Source organism: Pteropus medius, unplaced genomic scaffold (genome assembly GCF_902729225.1).
Source record: "Pteropus medius unplaced genomic scaffold, Ma_sr-lr_union100, whole genome shotgun sequence".
In the NCBI taxonomy this organism is placed as follows: domain Eukaryota; kingdom Metazoa; phylum Chordata; class Mammalia; order Chiroptera; family Pteropodidae; genus Pteropus; species Pteropus medius.
This window is the reverse complement of record NW_024345601.1, coordinates 16,251,871-16,279,533: the sequence shown is the minus strand read 5'-3', so window position 1 is coordinate 16,279,533 and position 27,663 is coordinate 16,251,871. Positions and strand designations below refer to the sequence as shown.

At 32.2% G+C, this 27,663-nt stretch overlaps 2 protein-coding genes and 1 pseudogene across 2 annotated transcripts in view; 2 read left to right on the top strand and 1 right to left on the bottom strand.

The window, feature by feature from the left end:
• The window catches only part of ZRANB3 (zinc finger RANBP2-type containing 3), a 279,275-nt gene extending 256,533 nt beyond the window's left edge, over positions 1-22,742 (top strand). Inside the window, exon 22 of the mRNA XM_039874536.1 lies at positions 22,719-22,742. Coding sequence (XP_039730470.1) covers positions 22,719-22,727 — 9 coding nt within the window. The 3' untranslated portion in view covers positions 22,728-22,742. The remainder of the gene's footprint in view (positions 1-22,718) is intronic.
• The window catches only part of RAB3GAP1 (RAB3 GTPase activating protein catalytic subunit 1), an 89,065-nt gene that overhangs the window by 34,440 nt on the left and 26,962 nt on the right, over positions 1-27,663 (bottom strand). Inside the window, exons 5-11 of the mRNA XM_039874559.1 lie at positions 27,482-27,560; positions 14,968-15,087; positions 13,913-14,078; positions 9,193-9,292; positions 6,552-6,633; positions 2,768-2,836; positions 1,380-1,453 (exon numbers count right to left, since the gene is read on the bottom strand). Coding sequence (XP_039730493.1) covers positions 1,380-1,453; positions 2,768-2,836; positions 6,552-6,633; positions 9,193-9,292; positions 13,913-14,078; positions 14,968-15,087; positions 27,482-27,560 — 690 coding nt within the window. The remainder of the gene's footprint in view (positions 1-1,379; positions 1,454-2,767; positions 2,837-6,551; positions 6,634-9,192; positions 9,293-13,912; positions 14,079-14,967; positions 15,088-27,481; positions 27,561-27,663) is intronic.
• LOC120612116 (uncharacterized) lies at positions 16,603-16,721 on the top strand (annotated as a pseudogene).

The window sequence follows — 27,663 nt, the reverse complement described above, 5'->3', positions numbered from 1 at the left end:
TAAATTTAAATGAGAAAATATTTTTTGAACATTTACTATAAGATACACAATGTGTTAAATGTGATACACATATACACACACACACGATCTTATTTGATTCTCTCAATAATCCCATGAAGTATATACTATTACTGTCTCTATTTTATTGAGACTTGAAGAAATTACACAACTTGCTCAAACTGGTGGATCTAGGATTTGAAACAGGTCTAACTCTAAAATTCTTGATATCAGCACTCTACTTTCTTCCAACACCCCAAGACAAATCCACCAATGTCAGGAATTTTATGTCATACATCTTTTTATTCACTATTATAGTTAACACAAACGCAAGTGCCAATTAGCATCTGATGAATAGCATATAACAAATGATAGGGCCCAAGAAAATAAAGCTTTAAAGAAATGCATCTTACTGTCATCAATAAATATTCAGTAACTCCCTCCATCAGATGAATGGTAATATATTAGGTTAAATGGAATGAAGGTGGCGTGAAGGAACACAGAAATAGAGAATATTTTCATGTGTACCAAATATAGAAGAGAAAAAGATGGAAAGGCACATTGAGGAGATGGGTTCAGAAGACTTCATTAAAGAGATATATCTATAATAATGAGGAGTGAAAGATAATTCCAGATATAGGATACAATAACATTATCTGAATAGCAACTGATATTTTGCACAGTATTTCTGTTTATGTTGTTTCACTTGAGTCTTCAAATAACCCTACGAGGTGTACAATATTACACAGATCTCTTTTCCTCTAACAGAAAATAGGTTTACATATGCAATTAAACACTACAGAAGGGCTCTAACAGATTATAAAAATCAGTGTTCTTCCCATCATATACCACAGGCCCAGAAGGATAGCAAAAGGCAAAAGGGGCACCAATAATGAGAATGGAAGATGCAGATTGTGACACAGAAGAAAAAAAGGTAAAATAAGAGCATTTTAAGAATAAAACTCAGATCAGAGAATTATGAGGAGCAGATGATTAAAACTAAAAGATAAGAGAGAAATTGTTTTACTGCTAGTGCTATTCAAGAGTAACTAGAAGAATTCACTGCTGTTGGCAAAGACTTTTTTTTTTAATGATATTAACTGAGGAGGTCACAAATGTAAAACAATTAAAATAAAAAATACTACAGCTAAAACTTATTGGATTTCATTAACCAATGTTACCATAAAAAATAAATTTATTTTTTAAGTAAATAAATAAATAGATAGAAAATAAATAAATAAATAAATAAATAAATAAATAAATAAATAAATAGAAATTACTTTTTTGAGAGATGAAATAAAGTATAAAGAATGCATTCGCTGTTTCTGATCTGGAAAACAGGCAGATTGGTGGTATTTCAGGAAAGGAAAATAATATCTTACCTAGCAAACACTGAGGATTATTGGCTTTTCGAACTCTAACAGACCAATGAGGAGCCTGAATAGGATCCAAATCACTAAAATGCAAAATAAACATAACATCCTAATTATGATCATCTGCAAGACTTTATTAAAATGTAGTCAATGAAAATGTTATATAGAAGGACAAGCAATCCATTTTGCTTCCTTAAACTTATTTAGATGCATAGGGACATTTGGATAAGTTTTTAGAAATATTAAAATATTAAGAAATCAAAATTCTTGGACAAAAAGGGAAAAACAAAACATTCAAAATAACACATCTAAAAATTATTAAACGGGTAATATACACTGATAATCTAATGAGAGAATTGCATTTTAAGAAGAAAAAAAGGAACAAGAAATAAGCAAGTATGCATAATCACCTGAAATAATGTTTTTTTACAGCAATATTAATAAAAAAACTACAAAAGTTTGCACAAGCTGAAAAGTGTCCTATTTTTTCAATTAAATAGATTAGCATGCATCCACTTAATGGAATACTATGCAGCATTTAAAAAATAACAACGTGGATCTACATTTACTGGCACAAAAGATGTAAAATATTAAATGAATAAAGCAAATATATAAATTTAAATTTTAAAAATATATGCCCCCACATAAATATCTAATCTATTATACACCTGAAACTAATGATGTTATATGTCAATTATAACTCAATTAAAAAAAAAAGGCTACACAGCAAAATACTAACTGGCTATTTTTAAAGTAATGGGATTGTAGGTAATCTTTACTTTCTTCTCTATACCCATCTAAATTACCTGATTAAGAAAGCTCATTTTACTTTTACCATCAGCAAATACATTTTAATTATGAAAAGAAAAGTGTCCTATTTCTCATTGTCCTGCATCGAGCATGAGATGGTACTAAAATTATGTTCCTCTTTTTCCACATTCTTTCTAGATAATGCTTGCTGTAATTTTCAAGTTGTTTCCACTGCATAGGAGTATATGACATAGATGTTTTGTTAGTTATGACATTTAATGAGCAAATATTATTCCCACATTCTGATGACAATCATCTCTTCAAAGCACTTCATGAAATACTTCTAACCAGGTAAGAAAGGTTCAAAAGAATAATGTACTTAGTCCCAAACTGCGTAGAGACATCTTTGCTACAACCAAGTAAGATTCAGATTATTCATTATCCCTGAGCTAAGGATCACATCCCCAAAGTCAGCACCTTAAAACACATTTATAATACATATTAATCAGTCTAAAAAGTGATCTTTAAAAACAGAAAAATCAACCAACCTTATCAGAAACTAAAGAAAAAGGAAAATCGCCAACCACTTAGTTAATTTATTCTACTGAAATGTTTAAATCTCAATGTACTGCTCTTAACATACTTACGAATAAACATCATTATCCACAATGATACCTTCAGTCAGGTGAGGCCATGTAGTTGCTAAATGGAGTTCACTAAAATAAACAAAACATAAAATACATCCAAAAGCTTTAAAACTATATATACGTATACATACATGCATACATACCCTCTGACTCAGCCATTCTACTTCTAGAAATGTATCCTAACAACCAGAAATATACACACCAAGTATGTTTTTAAAAGGTGTTATTTATAACACAATAAAAATGGAAACAACTAATTTAGCAAATGGTAGCTCATCCATATGAATTTAAATGTCTTGCATACATTAAAAAACCATGCTATACATAATAGCCCCAAAGTGTAAATAACCCAAATATCTATCAGCTGATAAATGGGTAAATAAAATGTGGTATTATCCATACAATGGCATATTATATAGCCATAAAAAGCAATGAAGTATTGATTCATGCTACAATATGGATAAACCTCAAAAATGTTATGCTAAGTGAAAGAAGCCAGAAGCAAAAGGCAACATATTGTATAATGCAGTTTATATGAAATATCCCAAACAGGCAAGTCCATAGAGACAGAAAGTAGAGTAGTATTTGCCCAGAGCTAGAGAGCCTGGGGAGTTTGGAGGAAATGATAGCTAAGAGGTGAGGCATTTCTTTTTGGGGTGATGCAAGTTTTCTGGAATTAGATAGTGATAACGGTTACACAACTCTATAAATACTAGAAACCACTGAACTGTACACTTTTAAATGGTGAATTTTATGGTACATGAATTACATGTCAATTTTGAAAAAACGCTGACAAACTTTTTCTAAAAAAGACCAGAGAGTATACTTTAGGTTTTTGTGAGCAATGTAGTCTCTGTAATAGTCTTATCTTTTTCTTTTAAAATGCTTAACAATGTAAAACCCATTCTTAGTTCATTGGCCACGTAAAAACAGGCTACTGGCCAGATCTGGTCCACAGGTCACAGTTTGCTGACCTCTTAATATAAATGAATAATAAGTTTCAAAAAGTTTTCATGCAAAATTATAAAGAAAACCACGAAAAATGTAGAGGATGACAACATACTGTGCAAAAAAGAAAAAAAAAGTTAACATAGCAGGCCTAATATTTAGAAGGGATACTTGCAAGGCTGGCCCTTTGCTTGGCATCTGGGAATTTGGATTCCAGAAGGGTTCATACCATTCCCTGATTACAGTGGCTCACTGTGCCTAACCTACCTGCACAAATGACATGGTTTATGCTGAATATCTGCTTTTGATACATCCTAAGCAGAGCATGTCTCCGTGACCAGCCCAATAAACCCCAAGCACAAAACCTCTAATGAGCTTCCCAGGCAGACAGCCAGTCAGTCACACATGTTATCACAATTCATTGCTGGGAGAATTAAGTGTGTCCTCTGTGATTTTATTGGGAAAGGAAGATTGTTCTTAGTTTGCTCTGGACCTCACGCTATATGCCTTTTTCCTTTGCTGACTGTTGCATTATATCCTTTTGATGTAATAAATCATAACCATGAGCACAACTGCTGAGTGCCATGAGTCCTAACAAATCACTGAAACTGAAGGTGGTCTTGTAGACCCTGTTACACATGCATACAATAGACGTGGTACATATATACACCAAATTCATGCATAGGAAAAAATGTCTGGTAGCACATATATCAAGCTGTAATCAGTGATCACCTATGAGTATGGGATTATGAATTTAGTATATTTTTTTTCCGGTCTAGATTCTAAATCCGCTTCTTATGTTTGGAGAGTATCGAAGCCAAAAGAGCCCATTACTTTATTTCTCTGATCTTTGGTGGTACTCAATTAATTGGCAACTCCAGTCTGAGACTTTGAACCCACAAATTCAGTTTATAATTCACTGTGATAGCAGTACCAGCACTCCAGAAAAATGCAGTATAACCTCGGTAATGAACTAGACAATTAGCCACCCTTGGCTCAAGAATATTTTCCAAGTAAGGTCTTACAATAGTCCCTATTAAACCTTTGAGTCACCAAATACCTTTCTAATAAATTGATTTTTTGTGTGAATTAGTCCTAATGGACTACTACAGTTTACAACTAAAAAGTATGACTAATAAATATATTTTTGCTTTTTACATGATTTCTAAATTTTCTCTAAGCATGAATTATTAATTTTTATAATACGACTAATTTTTAAAGTAAAAAAATTATCATAATGTTATTAGAGGACAAAGATGATTAGAGGTTTAAAACGATAAGTTCCTAAACAATTTTAGGCATTAATCTCAGATTCACTTTCTAAGCTTTCACAACAATGTCCTCTCCTCTCCATCTAATTATAGAACAATTTCTTTGACAAGGAGAGAAGACAATAAAAAAACCCTCTTCATTTTGTCTTCCACTGCCAAAAATTCCTTTTCAAAAGCATTGTGCCCACATTTGCTAATTGCCAAATGATTTAAATGGTCTACCATATGCACCATCTAACCCCAATTTATTTTTGCATTCTTCTTCAATCACTTATTTCTGTTGACAAATCATATTTAGAATTAGGAAGAAATATTTAAAGACCAATTCCTTCAAATTTCTACTCTAGGTCAATTTTATTCTCTCCCCCTAAAATTTTCTCTAAGCAAAATTCAAATGAATAAATCAGGTGGAGGGCCATAAATCTATCCGTAAGTTACCCTATACCATTTCCTCCTTGCTCACTATAATCTAGCCACGTTTGCTGCCTTCTATTTCCTTCAATAAACTAGCCAAACTTCTGCATCAAGGCCCTTTGCACAGGCTCTTCCTTCCACCTGGAATGGTGGATCTCTCTTTACCTGGGTAAGTCCTCCCCTAATTGAGACTCTGGTTAAATATTACTTCTTTTGAGAACACTTCCCTGATAGCATCTCAATCTAAACTAGTTCCTCATTTTATTGTCATTATATCCTGTACTTTTCCTTCAAATTATCCCACAACTTATATGATTATTTAGATGATTATTTCGAGCCCATTACCTTCAAGTAGACTATAAATGCCAAGAAGGCAGAAACTATCTGATTTATTTACTTCTGTTATCTTCCTCATTTAGCATACTGCCTGTCACATGTAATAAATAAATATCAAATACAAAAGATGCTCACTTTATCTTCTCTTAAGTAATTTTAAATTAAAAGTACTATTATTTCTACCTCTATGTGAGAGTATTAAGAATGTATGTATGTATCTGTATACATTTTTTAATTAACCAAATAATTTAACTCAACAAATAAGATAGTTTTTTAAGTCAGCACTGTTTATATTTCCAAATATTTTGCTATTGGTGATCAAATTTTCCAAGCCCTACATTTTCTTGTGAAACAACTTTTTCCTAAAGTTCAGCAGCTCTTCTAGAAAAGCAAGTGGATAACCTAAGAGGTCACTTCTATATCTCTTACTTAAGTCTTAATTTGTACATTTAAAAAAAGTAGTTAGGAAAAATGTAAACACATGTTAATTCTGGGTGATGAATACATGAAAGTTTGTCATATATAACATTTTCTGTGTTTTCAACATTTGAAATGTTTCTGAAAAAGTAGACCAAAAATCACTTCTATAAAGAATAATCAATAAATGACATTATATATGTTTTTTGTATTATTTTAAAGCCTCTTTTATTTCCTAAGTTACAGAAGAAAAAAAAGATTGCCATATTGTTAGTTATAGGTCTGTTTCCAGTATTAGATTCATTTCAGGAAGCTACAGTATTATAAAGCACAGTAAAATCAATATCAATATAATTCTACAAGTCCCATAATTCAAATGATAGAGTTGAAATTCTCACCTAATAGGATCTTCACAGGCACCAAATGGTAACTTGCCAAACTCCAGGCCTCCAACTTCTCCTCCTACAAGGGCATCTATATCTAAACAAAAAAATTATTTTTTCATTATTTAGCAAAAAACAGGGCAATAAGAATTAGTTAGGTTGGCCCTCTGGGAGAGTATAGATTTAAAAGTGGCTACATCAAGAACACAAATAGCAAGTTGGAGAGCAAGAAGTCAGGTTTTAAAGACATCCTCCAAGAAAATTATAGTGAAAGGACACAATTCTTATTTATCCAGTGTTTCATTCAAGCCATACATTCCAACTTTAACTTTCTTAAAATATTCCTTAAATATTACTGAAGAGGATAATTTTTCTGTAAAATTCTTTTGCATTTTCTAAAAATGTGATTAACATCATATAAAAGATTACCTAAATATTAAAAAATTTAATGACCAACCTACATTTGTCAGTTTTGCTGTCAACTTCTGAATAGAAAATGTCATTATTAATAAAATTATATTTCAGTTGATAGTACACAGAAATCTTTACCGTCCACCATAGAATTTCCTTTCCATTATGAACACTATCTGAGATTAGAGGAGAATTTAGAGGGTTGAAAAATAATAAACACTACTAAAAGACATCAAAAAGAATTTATTTCTCTTTGAAATAATACAGATGGTTGTTTTTAATTATTAATACTACACTGGAAATTCCTAAAATTAAAGTCTATTGTTGAGTTATGAACACTCCCCAGACTTGCTAAAATCATGTTTGACAATTATCTACACCCTAAATTATTAAAAGTAGTAAATATATATGGCTCAATTACTTGATCCAGTAAATTTTCTCAAGTCAATTCATTCCATTTTTCCAACTAAAGAATGCTTACAATAATAAATATCACAACAACTAGCTTTATTACAAGATGTCAATTTTTAAGAGCTTCAAAATTTATAAGAAGTACATTTTGTAAATAAAAAATTATTACTAGACTATAACTATACAAAAGGTTTAACTGAATTAAAAGTTGAGAAGTAACACTGTGAAATGAAAGGATCACGGGATTTAGAGTCTGACCAGATCTGAATGTGAATTTTATCACTTGGTGACCACATGGCCTTGGTCCAGTTATTTATGTTCTTTAAGATATTTATGTTCCCTATCAAGATAATAATACTTTTCTCATAGTTAAATGAGAATTACATGAAATAATAAGAAAATACAAAGCACAGTGTCTGGCCCATATTACATGTTCAATTCCTCCTCTCCCTTTATTAAAATATTAAAGATTTAAATGGCCTTTGATTTGCTAAGTCAATATTTTTTGTCTTCATTAAAAAAAATTTGGCAATAAAACATTAACAAAGGCCTTACTGGCAATCAGAATTATAATGCTAAGATTATGGCTCTTGGGCTTCTTCTTAGATCATCGACAGACTGTACAATCTTGGGTAATCTTTAAAATTGACTAATAATAGAGCAGCCTTTGAAAAAAGGAAAAAGAGGGTAGGAATTTAAACTTTTAACTAGAAGCCAACTACAAATTGTCTAGTGGGGATTGCTGTCTGGGAACTAAAATTACCAAAATAAATATTTGAGTCTTTCTTCTAATATAAATGTCAGCTTAGCTTTTACGTCCCTGTACTGTAGTTTATTTGCAGTTTTTACTACACATTAGCTTCATATTATCCAGTGGTACATAAAATAGAACGGTAGTAGAATATATAACCACCAAAAGCTAAGCATGTATTATATTAATTTTAATATCATCCCAAGACTACCGATTATTTTCAATCCCATAAATAATCAACTGATTGGAATAAAAATAAACAGTAAAGAATATTATTTTATTCTTATTTATTTCTTTTTGAGGGAGGTAGACTGAAGATTTTTTCAGGCTAGGAAAATCCTTGTAATTATTTATAAGTTTGTATTAAATATCTTATTAGATGTACTTAAATATAAGTACACTTAATGTGTTAAGAGAAACGCCCAGGAACTAAAACTTTAATTAGGCTACATGTCCATTTGGCTGAGCTTTTCTATAACTGACGTGACAGTTTGTTTACATTTGTGTCCCTGGCACAGTCTGGCCTATTATAGGCTAATAATTAATGATTGTTGAATGAATTATTATATCAATGGCTAAGCAAATAAACTGATTTTAATTACATTTTTATCAAATGCAAGTTAAATATTCTATAGCTCTTTCCGTGATAAATATATGTATATATACACATTTTTTTCTTTTCTGCTTTCCTTATTTAGTATTCTTCTTCAAACTCTAAAAGGTTCTCTGCATGTCCATCCTCAGCTTATGAGGGTGGCTTCTCTATATTCCAAAATAGCCATTTCAATCATTCGCTACATACTAATTTGCAGCACATGATGTTCCGCAGCAGAGATCAGATGCTTTATAAATAATATTAGCTTTCAAAGACAGATTGTCAAATACAGAGTAATACCATCTCTAGAACAACCTACAGAGCTTTTTAAAAAGAAAAAAAATGATAAAGGCAATGAAGTCAGCAATATTACATTTACGATGAGTTATAAATATTTCAAATTTAACACACCTGAAACAGTTAATTTTACTTTCTGAATATATATTTTTTCTATTTATTGTTTTAAATATAGTTTTAAATTATCTCACCTGGCGGTTGCTGAGGCCAAAAGTACTGCTGCCAATCCTGAAGTACATAGGTAAATCGAATAGCAATACTAACTGGAGGCAATGGAGTTAAAGGACATCCCTAGGAAAAAATGCAAAGACTACATTGTGTAGCTTTAAAAAAAAAGTGTCTTTAAAAACAATGCCAGAGAGCAAATTACATTAGAATAAAGCTGTTTAAGCTACTAACTGAAAATAAGATATTAAATTCTATTAAGCAAAATACTCTTTCAAAATAGCTTATATGATTTTAATTACACAAATATAATTTCTTACTAATCTCTTCAGCCATGTTGAATGTGAAAAAAATATGATTCGCTTTTAAATAAGATAAAACAATTATGAAGTGTAAGACTAGGTTTGAGAAAATGCTGTCTTTTAAATAAAAACAAATTCAAATTAAAGCCAGTCTTGAATACTGAACCAAAATTTTAGACTAAGACAAATGGTCACTCATGCAAAATAGTTTCTATTAATGAATCAAATCAGTTAAAAGAAAATTTAGATTTATTTTTATATTCATTAAAAATCATAAAAACTGAATCATCCAAACATTCTATGCTCTCAGCTTACCTTAATAATGGTTAATCTACATTAATGTGAAATAGAACTTAAATGTGCATAGGAATTATCTAGGGAGCTTGTGAAAATGTTGATTCAATACTGTTCTGCACATCTAGCCAGTTTCCAAGTGTTGCATATACTGCAGGTCAGGAAGAATAAGAGACATTTGGCTCGGCAGCAGCATCTATAAATGTCACTAGTAACTTTAACTGAACACAGACTCAATCTAAATTCACCATATAAGGCGGCTGCCAAAGAAAGATAATTCAGTTTTGGGCTGTTGTATCCTAGAGAAGCAAGGTAAGATTCTGGCTAGTCAGGAATAATTGACTTTTTAGCCAGGTCTAGATATCAAATGAACATTCACCCATAATAAGGCACATAGTAGAAACCATAACAAGGTTGCTTTGACACATAACCTCTGCTTCAGTTGCACAGCAATGTAGAGAAATACAGAAAAGAGAAAAAAAAAGAAAAAGAAACAGCTAGGATCAAACATGACATAAATACCTTTATGGTCCCTAGAAAAGGTAAATCTGGTTCAAGACACATGCCTGCTCAGTTTCAGGTATAGAAGAAGGCAGTTGACAGACTAGGACTGCGGACTGCACTAAATGGACCCAAAAGTACTCCACCCAGAGTGAGGGTATTTCAAGACTCTCTCTCTGTTTAAGACAGACACTGGGGCAGGGCACTCCTGCTTGGTACAGTGGCTTTCTTGGAAGTTATTAGACTGGGGAGAGTTATTGTGTGATGAGGAAAAAAATAAAACCTAGCCTCATGACCAGAGAGAGCAAGCCAATAATTCCAAGACTAGATATACTATTATCCCAAATATCACCAAAGAACACGAGGTTCCAAACACAATTTTAAGATGAGGTTCTAAAATATTCTGCCAGTAGAGAGCAACCACAAAACTACAAAACCACTAGAAATGATGGGAGAGAAAATTTTAAATGTTAAACATTCAAAATGAGCCTACAAACAAAATCTCATTGAAAATAGTCCTGCAAATAAAATTTCTCCAAAACATGAAGAAATGTAGTTCTAAAAGAGACAAATATTCAAATCAACAATCAGAATATAAAATCATGAAACTAAAGAACTGAAAAAACAAAGAATGTCTAAACAGAAAAAGACTAGGGTGTGAGTTTTCAAATGTTTGGAGGATTATAAAAGAAAAGGATTTAAACTCAAAATGTAAGTGACTCTCAAGGGCAGAACTGCTCCCCCTACAAAGGAGGTCTTTTCTCATAATTGGATCTATGCAAAAACAAAATAAACTGCCAGTGAAGAGTGAGTGCCCCGGAAACTTCAAGTAGAGTAATTTTTATAAAGATGGCTTTATAAAGATAGAACAGGAGAGTTACATATTGGGTAGTTTTAACTGTATAAAACCTCTGAAGTACTCAAATCAGGTCTTAATTATTTTAAGTTCCACTCTTATTCAATCAATTGAGAGCTATTTTATATCTAGATGCGTGAGTTTTGTGAAAGTTCTGACAGATGATGTGACAAACTGATTAGGAACACATTTTTTCAAGTACAACTAGCATAATCTAAGTCAGATACCACAGATCAAAGTAGTCCCTACTTCAGTAAAGAGAAGTTGAGCAACACAGGGGAGTAACATAAAAGATCTATGAAATAACGTTCAATAATGTTTTTTTAGGAAGGAATACAGTTATTACCTGCATCTGACCAGAAATTGGATCTAAAGAAATTAAATATAATTGAAGACTTCTGGTGAGAGCAAAGGAAAACTAATGAGGTAGAAATTAACACATATTTGCATTTTTCAAAAATTTCTCAAAACACCACACATAGAAACAAGCAGTACTTATATACAGAATCAAAGGAACAAAGAAAGGAACAAACAAAACAAAAACAGACTCACAGGTACAGAGAACAAACTGGTGACTGCCAGAGGAGGACGGTTGGCGGGTAGGGTGAAAAAGATGAAGGGATAACGAAGTATAAATGAGTAGTTACAAAACAGTCATGGGGATGTGGAGTACAGCATAGGAAATATAGTCAGTAATACTGAAAGGCTGTGTGTAGTGTCAGATGGGTACTACAGTAATCACTTCATAAATTGTAAAAATACCTAACCATTGTGCTTCATAAATTATATAAATACCTAACCATTGTACATCTGAAACTACTACTACTAATAATTTTTTAAAAGGCAGTCAAAAAAGCAAGCAGCAGTACTTAAGATATTTCAAAGCCAAGAAAACTTTTGAGAGAAAAAGAGAGAGAGTGTGTGTGTGTGTACACATATATATATTTATATAGTTACATTTCTGGCAGATATGTAACAGATATGATGATATATCCTATTCAATGTATCATATCAGGAGATACCTGATATCAGTTTGTTAATCATGTTTGAGCACTTCAGTAAAATGGATGTCAACTTAAGCACTAAGGGGAATATTTCTCTAAGAAGAGGATCTGCTCCACCACTTGCTTATCTGATTTTGCTCTCTTTTCTAATAGCTCTTCAACTTAAACCCCACATTTTTTCCCCAGAGTAGCACAGGCAAGTCCTCCATATCTCTGTGACAGTGGTTTTACAGAACACAATGGATATATTGGGCACATCCCATTTAGCCTTGCTGCTGTCATAGACTGTAAGACAGACCTATTTAAAAATATCAAATCAAATGAAGATTTGGAAAAAAAGAAAGGCAATTCAGAACTCAAAGAGTTCAGACCTCAAGAAGTTCACTTATTTTTACACTTGGGCAGGTCCTTTAAAAACAAGCTACTTCTTTATTTCCCACAGATAATTTAACTTATTTTTTTATGAGTAATATATGCTCTTTGGGAGGGAAAAGAGAGAACATACAAAATAATAACAACAATAATAAAAGACAAAAAACAATCTTATCAGCTAATCAATATTAACATTTTGGTATACATTCTTCCAAACTCATATGCACCCAAGCAAATGTATATTTTTTAACAAAAATGGGATGTTTTGTATGTACATCCCATTTTTGGGATGTTATGTATATTTCGTAACTAGTTATTTCCTGATTAACAATACATCATGAATCTCTTTTCATGTTAATTAATACCTACAACTGTAAGTACGTAATAGTCCTCTGATGGATAAGTTTAATCAGTACTCTATGACTGGATATACATTAAATCCTTCACTACTATAAGTAACATCACATCCCACCACACGCACACATGAAAAAGAAAAAAAAAAAGGCTCAAAGTCCCAAACAAGGAGCTATTTAAAGCCCACTTATCTGAGGAGGTTGGCAATACAGTAAGTCCTCACTTAACATCATAGATAGGTTCTTGAAAACTGCAACTTTAAACAAAACGACATATAACAAAACCAATTTTACCATGGGCTACTTGATATCAACAAGAGTAAAGTTCCTACAACATATTTTGGGTCACCAAAACATCACCAAACTTCTAAATAAAGACCCAAAAATATTAAAAACTGAAATAAATGTGAGCTATGCATACATGTAAGAAAAATTAATAAAAACAAGACAATTATTTTCCAACCTGCTTTTTCCATTTTATGGTCACAGGTAGCCAGAGCCTATTCTGGCAGCTCAGGGCAAAAAGTGGGAACCAACCCCAGGCAAAGACACCCTTGTATCCCAGGGCACACCCATACACACCCACATTCACTCACACTGGGACAATGTATACACGCCAATTCACCTCACGTGCACATCTTTGGGATGTGGGAGGAAACTGGAGGCCTCAGAGAAAACCCACAGACATGGGTAGAAGGTGCAAACTCTACACACAGTGGTCCCAACCTGGAATTGATTTTTTTTTCCCTCAACATTATAAGGAAACAATGAAACAATATTGAACAAAAAGACATTATTTGAAGACCTGCTGTATTACTATTACAGGAGAAAGAGATAACAGTAGATAAATGTTAACGAACTGAACAAACAAAATCAGTTTAATTAACATTAGTTCACTAAAAACCTAACTGAAGACTGTTTAAATGACAGTAATTTATATAGTCAATTATATCTGTGTCTAAGTAATTACATTATTGATATTATAGAGAAATATTTCTATATACTCAAATTACCAAATTGCTACTTCATCTCAGATAACACTGACAATATCGATGCCAACTCACAATCTTTGATTTGAAGATATCCAGCAGACCTGATAAATGAGTGTACTGATTTGGCACTTTTCGAAGATGAACCATTTCAAAATCAGTTCGGACACCAGGACCCTGACATTCTCCCACATACATTCTTCGCCATTTGTGATGAATTTGCACGAAGAGTGGCACTTGGCTATAGGAACAGGAATAGACTATAAGTGTATTAAACACTGAAAATCTCCTAAATCTCGAAATTTTCCAGTTATATTACACTAATCTCAAATATTTAAAAGCACTAAACAAGAAATACTCCATAGACTGATAACAAAGACATATTTAATCCCTTTTCTCCTTATACTAGTAAACTGAAGAAACTATCACCTAGTGGCACTTTGTGGTCAGGATATTGTTTTAAAATGGCTGAATCAAGAAAAAAAGAATAAAAATTTTCTTCAGTAAAAGCAATCATATCATAGTAGCCTTTCCAAAGTCATGATAAGACTTGATTCACAGGTATTACATAATACAAATTAAACCAACACTTATGGTGAAATATTTTTTACTTTATCATTTGAAGATACAGTTGACCCTCATTATTCATAAATTTCCATATGTTCAAATTAGCCTACTCACCAAAATTTATTTGTAACCCCAAAATCAATAGTGCAGTACTTTCAGTCATTTGCAAACATGTGCAGAGCATCAAAAAATTTGAGCCATCTGATGAGCATGTTCCCAGCTGAGATCTAACAAGGCAATGCTGTCCTCAAGTTTTAAAATTAGATTTTGTAACAAAATTTAAATAAACTAAACAAATGTAAGAAAAGCACAAAAAAGTATAATTTACTCTCCATTTCAAATATTCATTGAGTATTTCAGTAAGTTTCCCTTCACAAACCTTTCTCCCTAAAGATTTTTTTGAGTTTGTCTTTATATACCATATTCCAATATAAAAACGTACAAGTACTAATCATAATTATAATTAAAAAAAAAAACGTAACATTTGGTAACCATTTTCCTTCATAAAACATAATTTAAAAGTTTTTAATTCATAGTCTAAGTTTTTCAAAATGTCCCCCTACCAGCCAGTGTTTCCCAAAGCAATAGACACAGAACTCAGAAGAAGATTGCACTTAGATTCACTGAGAACCGCATCACTGTTTGCAGCAGGGGCGATCACCACGAATTCTCGCAATCCGTACCTTTAAAAAAAGAATCACTACAATTAAACAAGGGAAAACTTCAGAATATAAAAAAATATTTGAAAAATAACATGAAAAAATTTCCCTGAAGGAAATTTAACAAGTCAGGTTTAAAATACAGGTGTTTCTTTCTTTTTTTTTTAAGGGCAATTAAACCTACAACTTGAATTTCCTTCATTTAAGTGAAATACTTCCATCATTGAACTATTATTTCCCCTCTATTCTTTACCAATTAGAAGCAATTTGCTGAAATCACAAAGAACATTAAATAACAGTTTTGCTTTAAAAGTTTAGTTGTAAAGACAAAAGGTGAAAGCCAACACTGAAGTCTTGCTTTAATTAACTGATAACAGTCCACTAATGTGGAAAGAGAAAGTTTGATAAGATTCCTTACATAGCAGGAAAATAATTACCAGCCATGATGTACTTGTGCCATCTCAAAGTGAGAACACAGTTTACTTAAGTATCGTAATTAAGGAACTCTTTTATTCGTTTTACTTAATAACATATTAACTAGAAGTCACAAAATTATCAGAAAATGGTTTACTCTTGCTATGATATCTTACAATAACGAAAACTTCTCATTTAGTTGTCAAGTCCTTTAAAAACAACAAATTGGCAGCCAAACTTTATAAACATGTAAGGTTAGGCTGGTGATCTTGCCTATTGAAAAATCCTGTGCTATTCACTCCTCAATGTGTTTTTAATAATTTCTTTAAATACAGAAAATAATTTATGAAAGGCATTACTCATTTGCCTAATTTATTTTAACTCTGGATATGTAAAGAGTTGTGAATGCTTATTTTTGTGAATATTATCCTCAAGAAATCCTCCAAAGGGCAGTAAATAAAAGTTTCTTTAAAAGTCCAACCCATAATCTGTTTATTGTCTAAATGACAAAAACTTATTTCATCTTCTCGCCTCACTTTCACCCTCCTACCCCCTAAAATCAAAACTAGTTAAGTACATGTGCATCAAATACTGGAAGGAACCCAGAGCTTTTAATTTTAAGCTCTAAACATCTTTAAAAATAGTTGGTTATTTTTTTTAACATCCTTGGAAGAAAGAAAACAAGAAAACATTTTCCATGCCATTCCCCACACCACAGTGAAACCACTGTCAACAGTTTCTTGGTTATTCTTCCAGAAATATTCTATCTGTTCGTGTACCAACAATATCTTCAACTAAGATTATACTATATTTTTTTCTGTACTTTTTTTAAAGCTAACCCCCTTACTGATTTTTGTACTCTAATGATGATATACAAATAGCAAAATAAGTACTTTGCTTCCAATTCTATGCTGCTGCAACAATAGTGTGATTATCTATTTCTACAAATATGGGATAAATTTCTAGAAGGTGCTGAATAAAAGAACATCTGTATCTTTACCATTGATAGCTGTTGCCAAAATAACTCCTCTCTCTCCAAACACACACAGACTGTGCCAGTGTATACTCCCATTAAAAACAAGCTAAACTAATTTCTGTTTATCTACAATAAAATTCTATCCTTGAGTCTACAGCCATGCTACCCTGAACAAGTCCAATCTCGTCTGATCTTGGAAGCTAAGCAAGGTCAAGCCTGGTTAGTACTTGGATGGGAGACCACCTAGGAAAACCAGGTGCTGTAGGCATAAAAAATAAAAAAATAAATAAAAAATAAAGGATTGTAAACTGACAAGGTCCTTGCAATCTGTGAGGTCAACCAAAGGTTGCCTCACCAAAAAAAAAAAAAAGATTTAGAAAAAAAAATTCTATCCTTTTTTTTCTCCACCTGAAATGCCCCCCACTCTATTGCCATTACTGAATATCAAAATCCTGATGGATCCCTTTTGAATACCACCTCATCAGCCTGTTAAATATGAACTCTAATGTACTTTTCCTATGATTATCTTTAAAGAACCAATATAAGTCATTGATTTATTTTCCATACTAGACCTACCTGAGGACTGAGACCATGCTCTCAAGTGAATAAACATTAACTGGGAGCTTAAAAAATGAGCAAAAATCAACAACAAAAAACAAGCAACCAGATAAAAAGTAGACAAAAACCTGAACAGACATCACTCCAATGATGATATACAAATAGCAAATAAGACAAGAAAAAAATGTGGTCAATATCACTAATTATTAGAGAAATGTAAATCAAAAACCACAGTGAGATACCACTTCACACTTATTAGGATGGCTATTATGAAAAGCAAAACAAAACAAAACAAAACAGAAAACAACTGCTAGAAAGGATATGGCGAAATCAGAACCCTTGAGCACAACTGGTGAGAATATAACACAGCACAACTGCTATGGAAAACAGTACAGTGGTTCTTAAAAATTTTTAAGCATAGAAGGACCTATATACCTAAACAATTAAAAGAAGGGACTCAAAGAAATAGCTTAACGCCCACGTTCACAGCAGCATTATCCGCAAAAGTCAAAAGGTAGAAACAACCCAAATATCTATTAATAGATGGATAAACAAAATATGCTACATATACACATAATAAATTACTCTTCAGTCTTAAAAAAAAAAATTTGATACATGCTACAATACAGACGGACCTTGAAGATACCATGCTAAGTGAAATAAGCCAATCACAAAAAGATAAATATTGTATGATTCCACTTTTACGAGTTACACAGAGCAGGGAAGCTCACAGAGAAAGAAAGTAAAATGGTGGTTACTAGGGCTTGGGGGAGTAAGGAATGGGGAATTATTGTTCAATGCATACAGAGTTTCAATATGAGATGATGAAAAAGTTCCGGAGATGGAGAGTGGCGATGGTTGCACAAAAATATGAATGTACTTAAAGCCACTGAATTGTACATTTAAAAATGATTAAAATAGTCAATTTTGTTATGTATGTTTTACCAGAGTAAAAAAAAAAGGAGTAAAACTAATATATATTTTAAAGAATAAGAAATATAAAGAGCTAATAATACTATTAAAAGAAGTTCGACCTCACTAGTGATTAAGAAAATAAAAATTAAAACAAGATATCACTGTGAACCTATTAAACTAGCAAAAAATATAAAATATTGATAAAAGCCAGTGTTGGCAAGAGTTTGGGATATACCACAGGTGGTGGTATAAACTTTCAAAACATTTTTAGATGGCAAAAAGCAAAATATATCAATATTTAAAATTTGCAAACTTTGAACTAATAATATCTCTTTATATCTATGCTACAAAAACATTCATACAAATGCACAAAAAAATTTATGATGATGTTCATTTTAATAGTGTGTGATAAATTAGACATGACATAAATATCCTTCAATAGAGAAAGATAAATAATAATGTACACCCCCCCAAACTATGGAATACTTATCAATAAAAAAAAAAATAAGGTATATCTGAATTTACTGACATAAAAGCTGTCATGAAATGCTGGAAAAAAAAAAAAAATACCAGAACAATATGTATAGTGAAATCTCATTTATAAAAAAAATTCCAAATCAAAACCACAAAAATATATCCACATATAACGCACATATTCATAAAAAATATCAATGGACATATTCTATTTTTCCCATATTTCTTGCTTGCTTGGCCAAAATTAAGAAGTATGAGACATTTTAGCTCCCTCTGTGTGTTTGTGTGTGTGAAAATGGAAGGGATGGGGAAGAGAGAGTGGAAAAAGTGGAGGAATGTAATGTAAAATAATGTAAAATAATGAGTTTCATTAATAAATCTTTATATTTCCTACAAGTTCTACTCTAGTCATTTACTAGAAGCTTAAACATATCTACACAAATAAGAACCCCACTATGGCAATTTTTAATAATATAATTATTTTTTCTAACAGATAAAACAATTTAGTATACTAAATACTAAATTTAAATATAAATGTGTCTTAGCATCATATCCTCTGACTGAGAAACACAGACCAATCATTCATTTTTGTCTATTTTAAGATGCATTTTTCTTTCTTGCTCCAATAAAGCAACAACAACTAACCAATTAGTGACAGATATTTGATATCACTGTCATTAATCCTGTATAGGAAAATCATAAAACCACACCATCTACTTTAAATGTTATCATTTTACAAGTTTTGCATGTATTACTTTAGAAAAAAATATGTTCAGAGCCTCTTCAAATAATATAAAGAAGATGTGCATAAAATATTGGATTGCCAAAAACTATGGCAATAAACAATAAAAAAGACATTTACTGGACATATTTAAATACCCAGCATCTACAAAAAACCTGATAAAATAGAGATGTTCAATAAACAATTGCTTTTTTAAATTTTTATCCCCCCAGCTATCCTTGGATATTCCAATCTGTATCTTTCATTTAAAGTCTATTCAGGTTAACTCGTAAAATTTAACAAATTTTATAGAGTATAATTCTAATTTCCACCCCTCTTCCTTTGTGCAATATTGTCATATATATTACATGTTACATATATAAACCCAACAATACAGTGCTATAATTGTTTAAGAAATATTTTAATTAAGAGGATATATCTTTTATATTCACTAGAGTATTTCCAATGATCTTCATTCCTTCCTCTGGAACCAAGTTACCATCTGTTTCTTTTAATTCTGCCTGTAAGGTAGATATGCCTATAATGAATACCCTCAGTCTTTGTTTATATGACAATGTTGTTATTCGACCTTTACTTTTGGAAAGATAGTTTTGCTAGATATACAATTCTTGGTTGAGTTTTTCCTTTCAGCACTCTGAATATGTCACTGCACTGCCCTCTAGCCTCCAGTGTTTTTGAGAAGTCAGCAAACAGTATTGTCCCCCTGTACAGGATGTGTCATTTTTCTGTTGCTGCTTTCAAGATTCTCTTTGTTTTTGGGTTTCAGCAAGTTGACCATAATGTGTCTAGGTGTGGTTCTCTTTGTGTTTATCCTGTTTGGGGTTCATTGAGATTTCTGGGTCCCTAAGTTTTTCATCAAATCTGGGAAGTTTTCAGCCATTATTTCCTTAATTTTTTTTTTCCTGCCCCTTTCTCTTTACCTGGGACTTCCATTACATGTAAGCTTTGAAACATCTGACACTGACCCACAGATTTCTTAAGTTCTGACCCTTTTTTTCTAATCTTCCTTCTGTTCCACAAAAGCAAAATCATAGAGACAAAATTTGCTTCAGTTAATTCTAGCTGTACTTTCAGTGTAATTTTCCAATCTCAGTAGAACCTCCCCAAGCATATAACATTTATGGTCTCGTTTTCTGTATTATTTTCATATTGCTGCTCTAACAAAACATCACAAACTTAGTGGCTTAAAACAATCCAAGTGTATTATCTTACAGTTCTGTAGATCAGAAGTCTGACACAAGTATCGCCAGGCTAAAAAATGTTATCGGCAAGGCTGTATTTATTCTGGAGGCTCCAAGAGAGAATCCATTCTTTGCCTTTCCCTGTTTCTAGAGGCTTCCTTTGTTCCTTGGCTCGTGGCCATCTTCTTCCACTTTTCAATCCAGCAACAGCAGGCTAAGTTCTTCTCACATCACATCACTCTGACGCTGAGTCTCTTCTGCCTCTTTCTTCCACTTTTAAGAACACTGGATACACCCAGATAATGTAGGATAAATCTTAAAGTCTACTGATTAGTGACCCTAATTCCATCTTTTTCCTTGATTCCTTCTTGCCACATTATCTGTATTCACAGGTTTTAGGGTGTGGACATCTTTATGAGGTACAGAGGTTCAATTTCCTGCCTTATTAAAACCTCTGCTCAGTAAAGATCTCATGAATTTACATTTGGGCATAAATGTCTTCTAATGCTAATTTGTGTCATTTCCAGGGCTATTTATTTTAAGGAATAACAATTTATGAAGGGGATATATCCCTAATGATGGTTTTAGGAATCAGCCATTAGAAGATATTTAAAGGATATATAAAAAGGTGGAGAGAAGCATTGAACAAATCACATCATTAAGATCAATTATCTTGCCAAGACCATAAAAATTGATCACGTCCACATATCTTTTAAAGACGTTTTATAAAATACTCTTAAAACAGTTAAACAGGCTCAAGAGTTAATTTGACAGGTGTCTGATAAAGAAACTGAAATTATAAGATATCAAAATAGATGTAGATTAATAAACTTGAACTATCAAAATTAAGCATTTAACATATACGTCAAAATTCTATTTTCTAAAGTTTGATTTGAAAATGTAAGTTAATCATATAAGCATTTTAACTCATTCTGACAGGGTCAACTTATACTAATGGCATATAAATGGTATAAATGAATATTTTGCATAATAGTTTCAAATCTCCAATGTCACTGCTTTAGCATTAAGTTTAGTTTAATTTTTAAAAAGGAAGTATTTATAGGTGAAAACTTCATGCTTCAGTTACTAAGAAGCATGGCAAATAATCTTACAAATTTTAAGAATTTTAATTTTTAATAATTATAATTTTAAAATTCTATAAAAAACAGAAGGATGAGAACATTATAAAATCTTCTTAAGATGTTTCGTCCACATTAGGCCCAAAATATACCCGATCCTTTCTCGTCTTCTGCCATTCTCAATCTTCTGCTACTATACTCCAGGCTTACCAAACTATTTGCAGGTTTCAAAATTTAAGCACCATCCCTTCTAATAAATCTTCTTCTTCCTTGAATATCTTTTTAACTAACTTCACCTGGCTTATTCTCGCTTATCTTTCAGGATTCAGGTAAGGTAATGCTTCTTCTGGAAACACTTTTCTGACTTAATCTGTCTGAAAAGGGGGTACCTCCTTGAGTATGCATCAAGCTCCATGCTGTACTCTATGAGAGCATCTATCAATAGTGTTGCCATTTGTTGCTTTATCTGTCCCCCTACTAATCCCAAAGCTTACTGAAACAGGGATCATATTTTACCCATGTTATCCCAGTATCTGGCTCACAGTAAATGTTTTCAAAACAATGTTTGTCTTAAAAAAAGAAAACACATATACTTTTAATACGCCTAATTTTCAAATTCTCAAAAGTTTGAGTGTTGACCTTCTAATCTTTAAGAAAGATCAAATGAAAAAAATGAAAGCAATAGGGCTGACTGACATGACACAGACTCCCCCGCCCTTCCCCAAACACACCAAAATACCTGGTAATTGAAGGAATGAAAAGGAGATTACTGGAGGACAGAAACAAAGAGGGAACTGAAAGGCAATAGCAAGCATGCAAGATGACTCTTAAGAAACCCAGAAAATTATCAACTCTGAATATTGGCCCTAACAGCTAGGAACTAGGGATTGAGATGTTACAGGATAAGCAGTTTAGCCACTAAAAGCTATTAGTATGACTCACAGACATGTCTGCAAAACTAACCATGCTTTAATAGACTACAGAGCCTAAGAATGACATAGGAAAAGTCTGTTAATGTCTGAGAATACCATGTGGTTTAGCCTAGCACTAATAATGTGAATTATATAACTCTGAGATTGAGGTAGTCTGTGGCATGTATCCAGACTAGGTTATGTCCAAGAATATCACAGCCCCTAATAAATATAAATAAGGTGAGTTCTGGAAACTATGCTTCCAAAGCATATTATCACGCAGATATTATCATCCACAACCATGCCCTTGCTTATGAGGCACTAGGAGTAGTAAGTTGTATATGTTTTCAATGATGTCACCAATCTCTTTACAAAGTAACCTAAACTTTCTTCTGTATCTTCCAGATTTATTGAAGCATTGTCTATGCGTGGACTTTCCATCAATCCAAATCAGTACAGAAGTTGTAACATTTTGAATGGTTCCTAAGGGATATGGGTGTACATGAGACAAGGAACTGGACCTGAGACTTTTGCTTAAAGCCTGGACCCTAGAAGGGATCACCACCTGAACAGAGTTAAAAACTTCAGGGCCAGATGGTTTCGATGGCAAATTCTACTAAACATTTAAAGGTAACTTCAATTTTACACAATATCTTCCAAAAATTAAAATAGAACAAAATACTTCCCAACTCACATCACAAGGCCAGCAATTTTCTAATACCAAAAAAAAGTATAAAAAAACTATAAATGTTCCTCACAAACACACAGACCTCAACAAAAATATTAGCACATCAAATCCATTAATATGTATTTAAGCAGAAATACAAATTACACAACAATAGAGTTTATCTTGGGAAAGCAGAGCTAATTAGATATCCAAAATTCAATCGATGTAATAACCGTATTAAAAATGTAAAGAAGAAACAAAAGATCATATCCATTTAAGCAGAAAAAGCATTTGACAAAATTCAACATCCATTCATGATGAAAACTCTCAGGAAACTAGGAACAGAAAAAAATTTTCTCAACCTGATAAAGAGCAGCTATGAAAAACCTATAGCTAACATCATAATGGTAAAAGACTAAATGAGATCAGAACAATGCAAAGACTTCCATTCTCACTATTCCTATTCAGTATTTTACTGGAATCTCTAGCCAGTTTAAAAGGTAAAGGGAAAAAAAAGACACACAGATTGTTAAGGAAGAAATCAAACTAACTCTATTCACAGACATGATTGTTTACATGAAAAACCCTAAAGACACTACAAAACTCCTGCTAGAACTAATAACTAAATGTAGTAACGTCGTAGAATATAAGGTCAATGAACAAAAATCAGTCATATTCTGACATACTAGCAACATATAGCTGGAAATAAAATAAAAAAAAATACCATTATAATAGCTCCTTTTAAAAAAAAAGAAAATAATTCGGTATAAATCTAACAAAACATATACAGTCTCTGTATGCTGAAAACTTTAAGACACTAATGAAAGAAACGAAAGAAAAGCTAAAAATTTGGAGAGACCAACAATGTTCATAAAATGGAAGACGCAGAATAGTAAAGATATCAATTCTCTCCAAACCAATCTAGAGATTTAAAGTAATTCCAATCAAACTTACACCAAGACTTTTTGTAAGTATAGACAAACCAATTCCAAAATGTAAATGGAAAAGCAAAGGAGCTAGAATAGCCAAAACATTGAAAGGAACAAAGCTGGAGAAATCACAGTACCTACTTTAAAGACTTATTATAAAACTACAGAAACCAAGAGCGTCCAGACATAAACCCGCACAAATATGGCCAAATGATTTTTGACAAAGATGAAAAAGTCAATGGAGAAAGGAAACTCTTTCAACAAATGGTGCTGGAACAACTGAACACTCATAATGCAGAAAAGAACTAAACCTCATACCTTACACAAAAATTAACTTGAAATAGATAACAGATCTAAATATGAAATGTAAAACTTTTAGAATAAAACACAGAATTGATCGTGTGATCAAAGTCAACATCTCTAGTGATTAAGTCACATTGATAACATGACCTTCTCATATATGCTGAAAAAGGCACTTCGCCTTTTTGATATTCTTTCCAAAAGCCCGTAACCCAAGTATAATCATAAGAAAAAGACACACTCCCAAATTGAAGGAGATCACACAAAATACCTCAAAATTATCAGATGATGAAAAATAAGGAAAGACCGAGAAACTTTCATAAACCAAAAACTAAAAAATTAGAGACCTGATGACTAAATGCAATGTGGTATCCTGATTTAGATCCTGGAACAGAAAAAAAACAAAACATTAGTGGAAAAACTACTTAACATTTAGCTAATAATAATGTATCGATGTTGGTTTCTCAGCTTTGACACATGTTCCATGATAATGTAAGCTGTTAACAGTAAGGAAAACTGGGTGAAGGGTATACTGAAACAGTCTGTACTATCTTTGCAACCTTTTTGTAAATCTAATCTAAACCAAGAATTTAAGTTTATTTTTTTAAAAACAGGAGAAAGTTCTGTGACCTGGTGCAAGGATTCCTAGAGGTGGCATAAAAATCAAGATCCATAAAGTAAACTTGACAAACTGAATTTCATCAAATTTAAAAATTTATTCTGGAAAAGGAAATGCTAAGAATACAAGATAGGCTACTGTCTGGAAGAAAATATTTGTATTTGGAACATACAACGAATTCTCAAAACTCAACAGTGGAAAACAATCCAATTAAAAAGATCTGAAGACACTTCACCATATGACAGCAAATAAACACACGAAAGATGTTAAAAATTCAAATTAAAACTAGGATGAGAGACTACAAAACACCTATTAGAATGTCTAAATTAAAAAATACTGACACTAAGTACTGGTGTGGTTGTCATACATTGTTGTTGTGAATGCAAAATAGTACAGTCACTCTGGCAATCAGTTTGGCCATTTCTTATAAAGTTAAATGTACACCTACCATATAACTTAGCATTCTCACCCCAGATATTCACCAAAGTGAACTGAAAAACATATTTTCACACAAAAATCTGTACGCCTATTTATATTAGCTCTATACTTAAAGGCCCAAACCTAGAAATAATCCTATCCTTTAACAAGTGATTGAGTAAACAAACTGTGGTATATCCTTACAATAGACTACTACTCAGTGATAAAAAGGAAAAAATTACTGATACAGAATTACTTCAAAGGGTCTCAAAAGCATTGAGTTGAGTGAAAGAAGCCAGTCTCAAAGGTTATTACACGATTCCATCTCTATGGCATTCTTGAAAGGACAAAACAATAGTGACTAAGAACATATCAGTGATTGCCAGAGACTATAACAAACAAGAGGAGTTTTGGGGAGGTTATAGAACTGTTGTATATCCTGACTGTAGTAGTTTAAAAAAATCTATATATGTGTTAAAAGTTCAGTGAATTGTTCATCAAAAAAAAAAAAAAAAGGTCAATTTTACTATATGTTAATTTTAAAAATAATTTTTAAAAGTAAATGGAAAGGTTAATAAAAGCTAACAAGTGATATTCATTAATACACTGAAATCACTAACAAGTGATTCATTAATACATAAAAAGGTTTCATTTATTCGTTCAACAAATACTTCTGAACTATGGACTATGTGCCAAACACAGAGTTTGGAAATATATATTAAAAAGCTCAACAGAAATTATATAACAGCATTCAGATTTTGATAAATATACTAATAAGCAATTACCTTATTAAATCCTCACAATTACTCTTAAAGGTGCATGTTATTTATTATTCTGACTACCAATGTAGAAATCAACTCAGAGAACTTAAGCAACTTGCCCAAAGTTGCAGAGATAATAAGTACTGGAGCCATAAATTAAACATAAGTTTGTCTAATTCAGTGTCTGGGCAAACTGGAGATGTTCAATTAATGTTGAATAAATGAATGCATGCATGAAAGTGATACTCTATGATAACATCCTGCTTACTGATATATTTTGTCATGTTAAATGTATACATTCGCATTTTAAAAGATCAGGAGAATATGGATGGACTAAATTAAAAGGGTAATTTACTAAATTCCTTTTATAGTTTAAATTGTTTAAGTTCCGCTTTATTTGTTTAAGTACCACTTTATTTGTACTTGCAATAATTTTCTTTTTTCAGTGTGCTGAACATTCTGCTTGTTATGGTAATCAAAATGAAATGAAGAAAAAAGGAACACAGATATTACTTTCCTCTTAGAAATTCTTTAATTAAAGCTCAAAAGACCAACTCACACCAACAGAATAATTTAAAACTACTATATAAATTCCCTTAAACTAGGTCTCTTTTCTTAACCATATACTTGTATTTGGGCCATTTTGATGCATTTTAATGCCACCCCCTCCAAAATAAAGTTCAGACATACTTTGAATAATTAAAAGAGATAGGGACTTTTTAAATGTGATGTACTACTTATATTAATGCATCACATTTATAATTTAGAACTCTGACGTTATCATGTAACTGAGGTCAACATTTTATTTCAATTCAATTTCCGACAGTACATATTAAGTTTTCTATGATATTTAAGAGTTATGCTAATCAGAATCAGGTTAGACAGGACCCTCGAATATGACACATACTGTGCAGAAAAGGGTTAACAGCAGGCCTATGACTACTATCCTCAGAAGAATCTGCTTGCAAGGCTGACCTTTGGCTGGCACCTGGGAACTTGAATTTGGGAAGGGTTCCCACTACTGCTCTAAATGATAAAGAGTTACTGTGCCTAAACTGTACAATGTGGTTTATGCTGAACACCCACTTTCCTTCTGGGAGTCTGAAATTTTGTCATGTACCAGTCAGAGGGTAACAGCCCCCAAATAAAAACCCTGAGAGCAAAGCCTCTAATAAGCTTCCCTGGCAAACATTTCATAGGTGTTGTCACAACCTGTTGGTAAGGGAATTAAGTATGACTTTATGAATCCATTAGGAAAGGACTCTTAAACACTTGCATTTTCTTCAAACTTTGCCTCAGACACATTCCCCTTTGCTGATTTTGCTTTGCATGCTGTCACTATAATGAATCATATCAGTAAGTAAGGTTATATACTAAGTCCTGTGGGTCCTCCTAGCAAATTATCAAACCTGGAGGTAGTCTGGGGCCTCCCTGACACACACACGAAAAGTTATCTTTGTAAAATGTATACCTACCATCTTACCAGGCAATGTGCTCTTGGAGGAAAGTCGTTATTCATACACAGCAAATCTTGCATAGATTGTGGAATAACATCTACAAAAACATTAGATAATGAAAAAGTTAATATATTCGTTCCAGAGCAAAACTTTCTAATATGATTTTAAAAAATAATACTACATAACATCTCTTGCTAGTC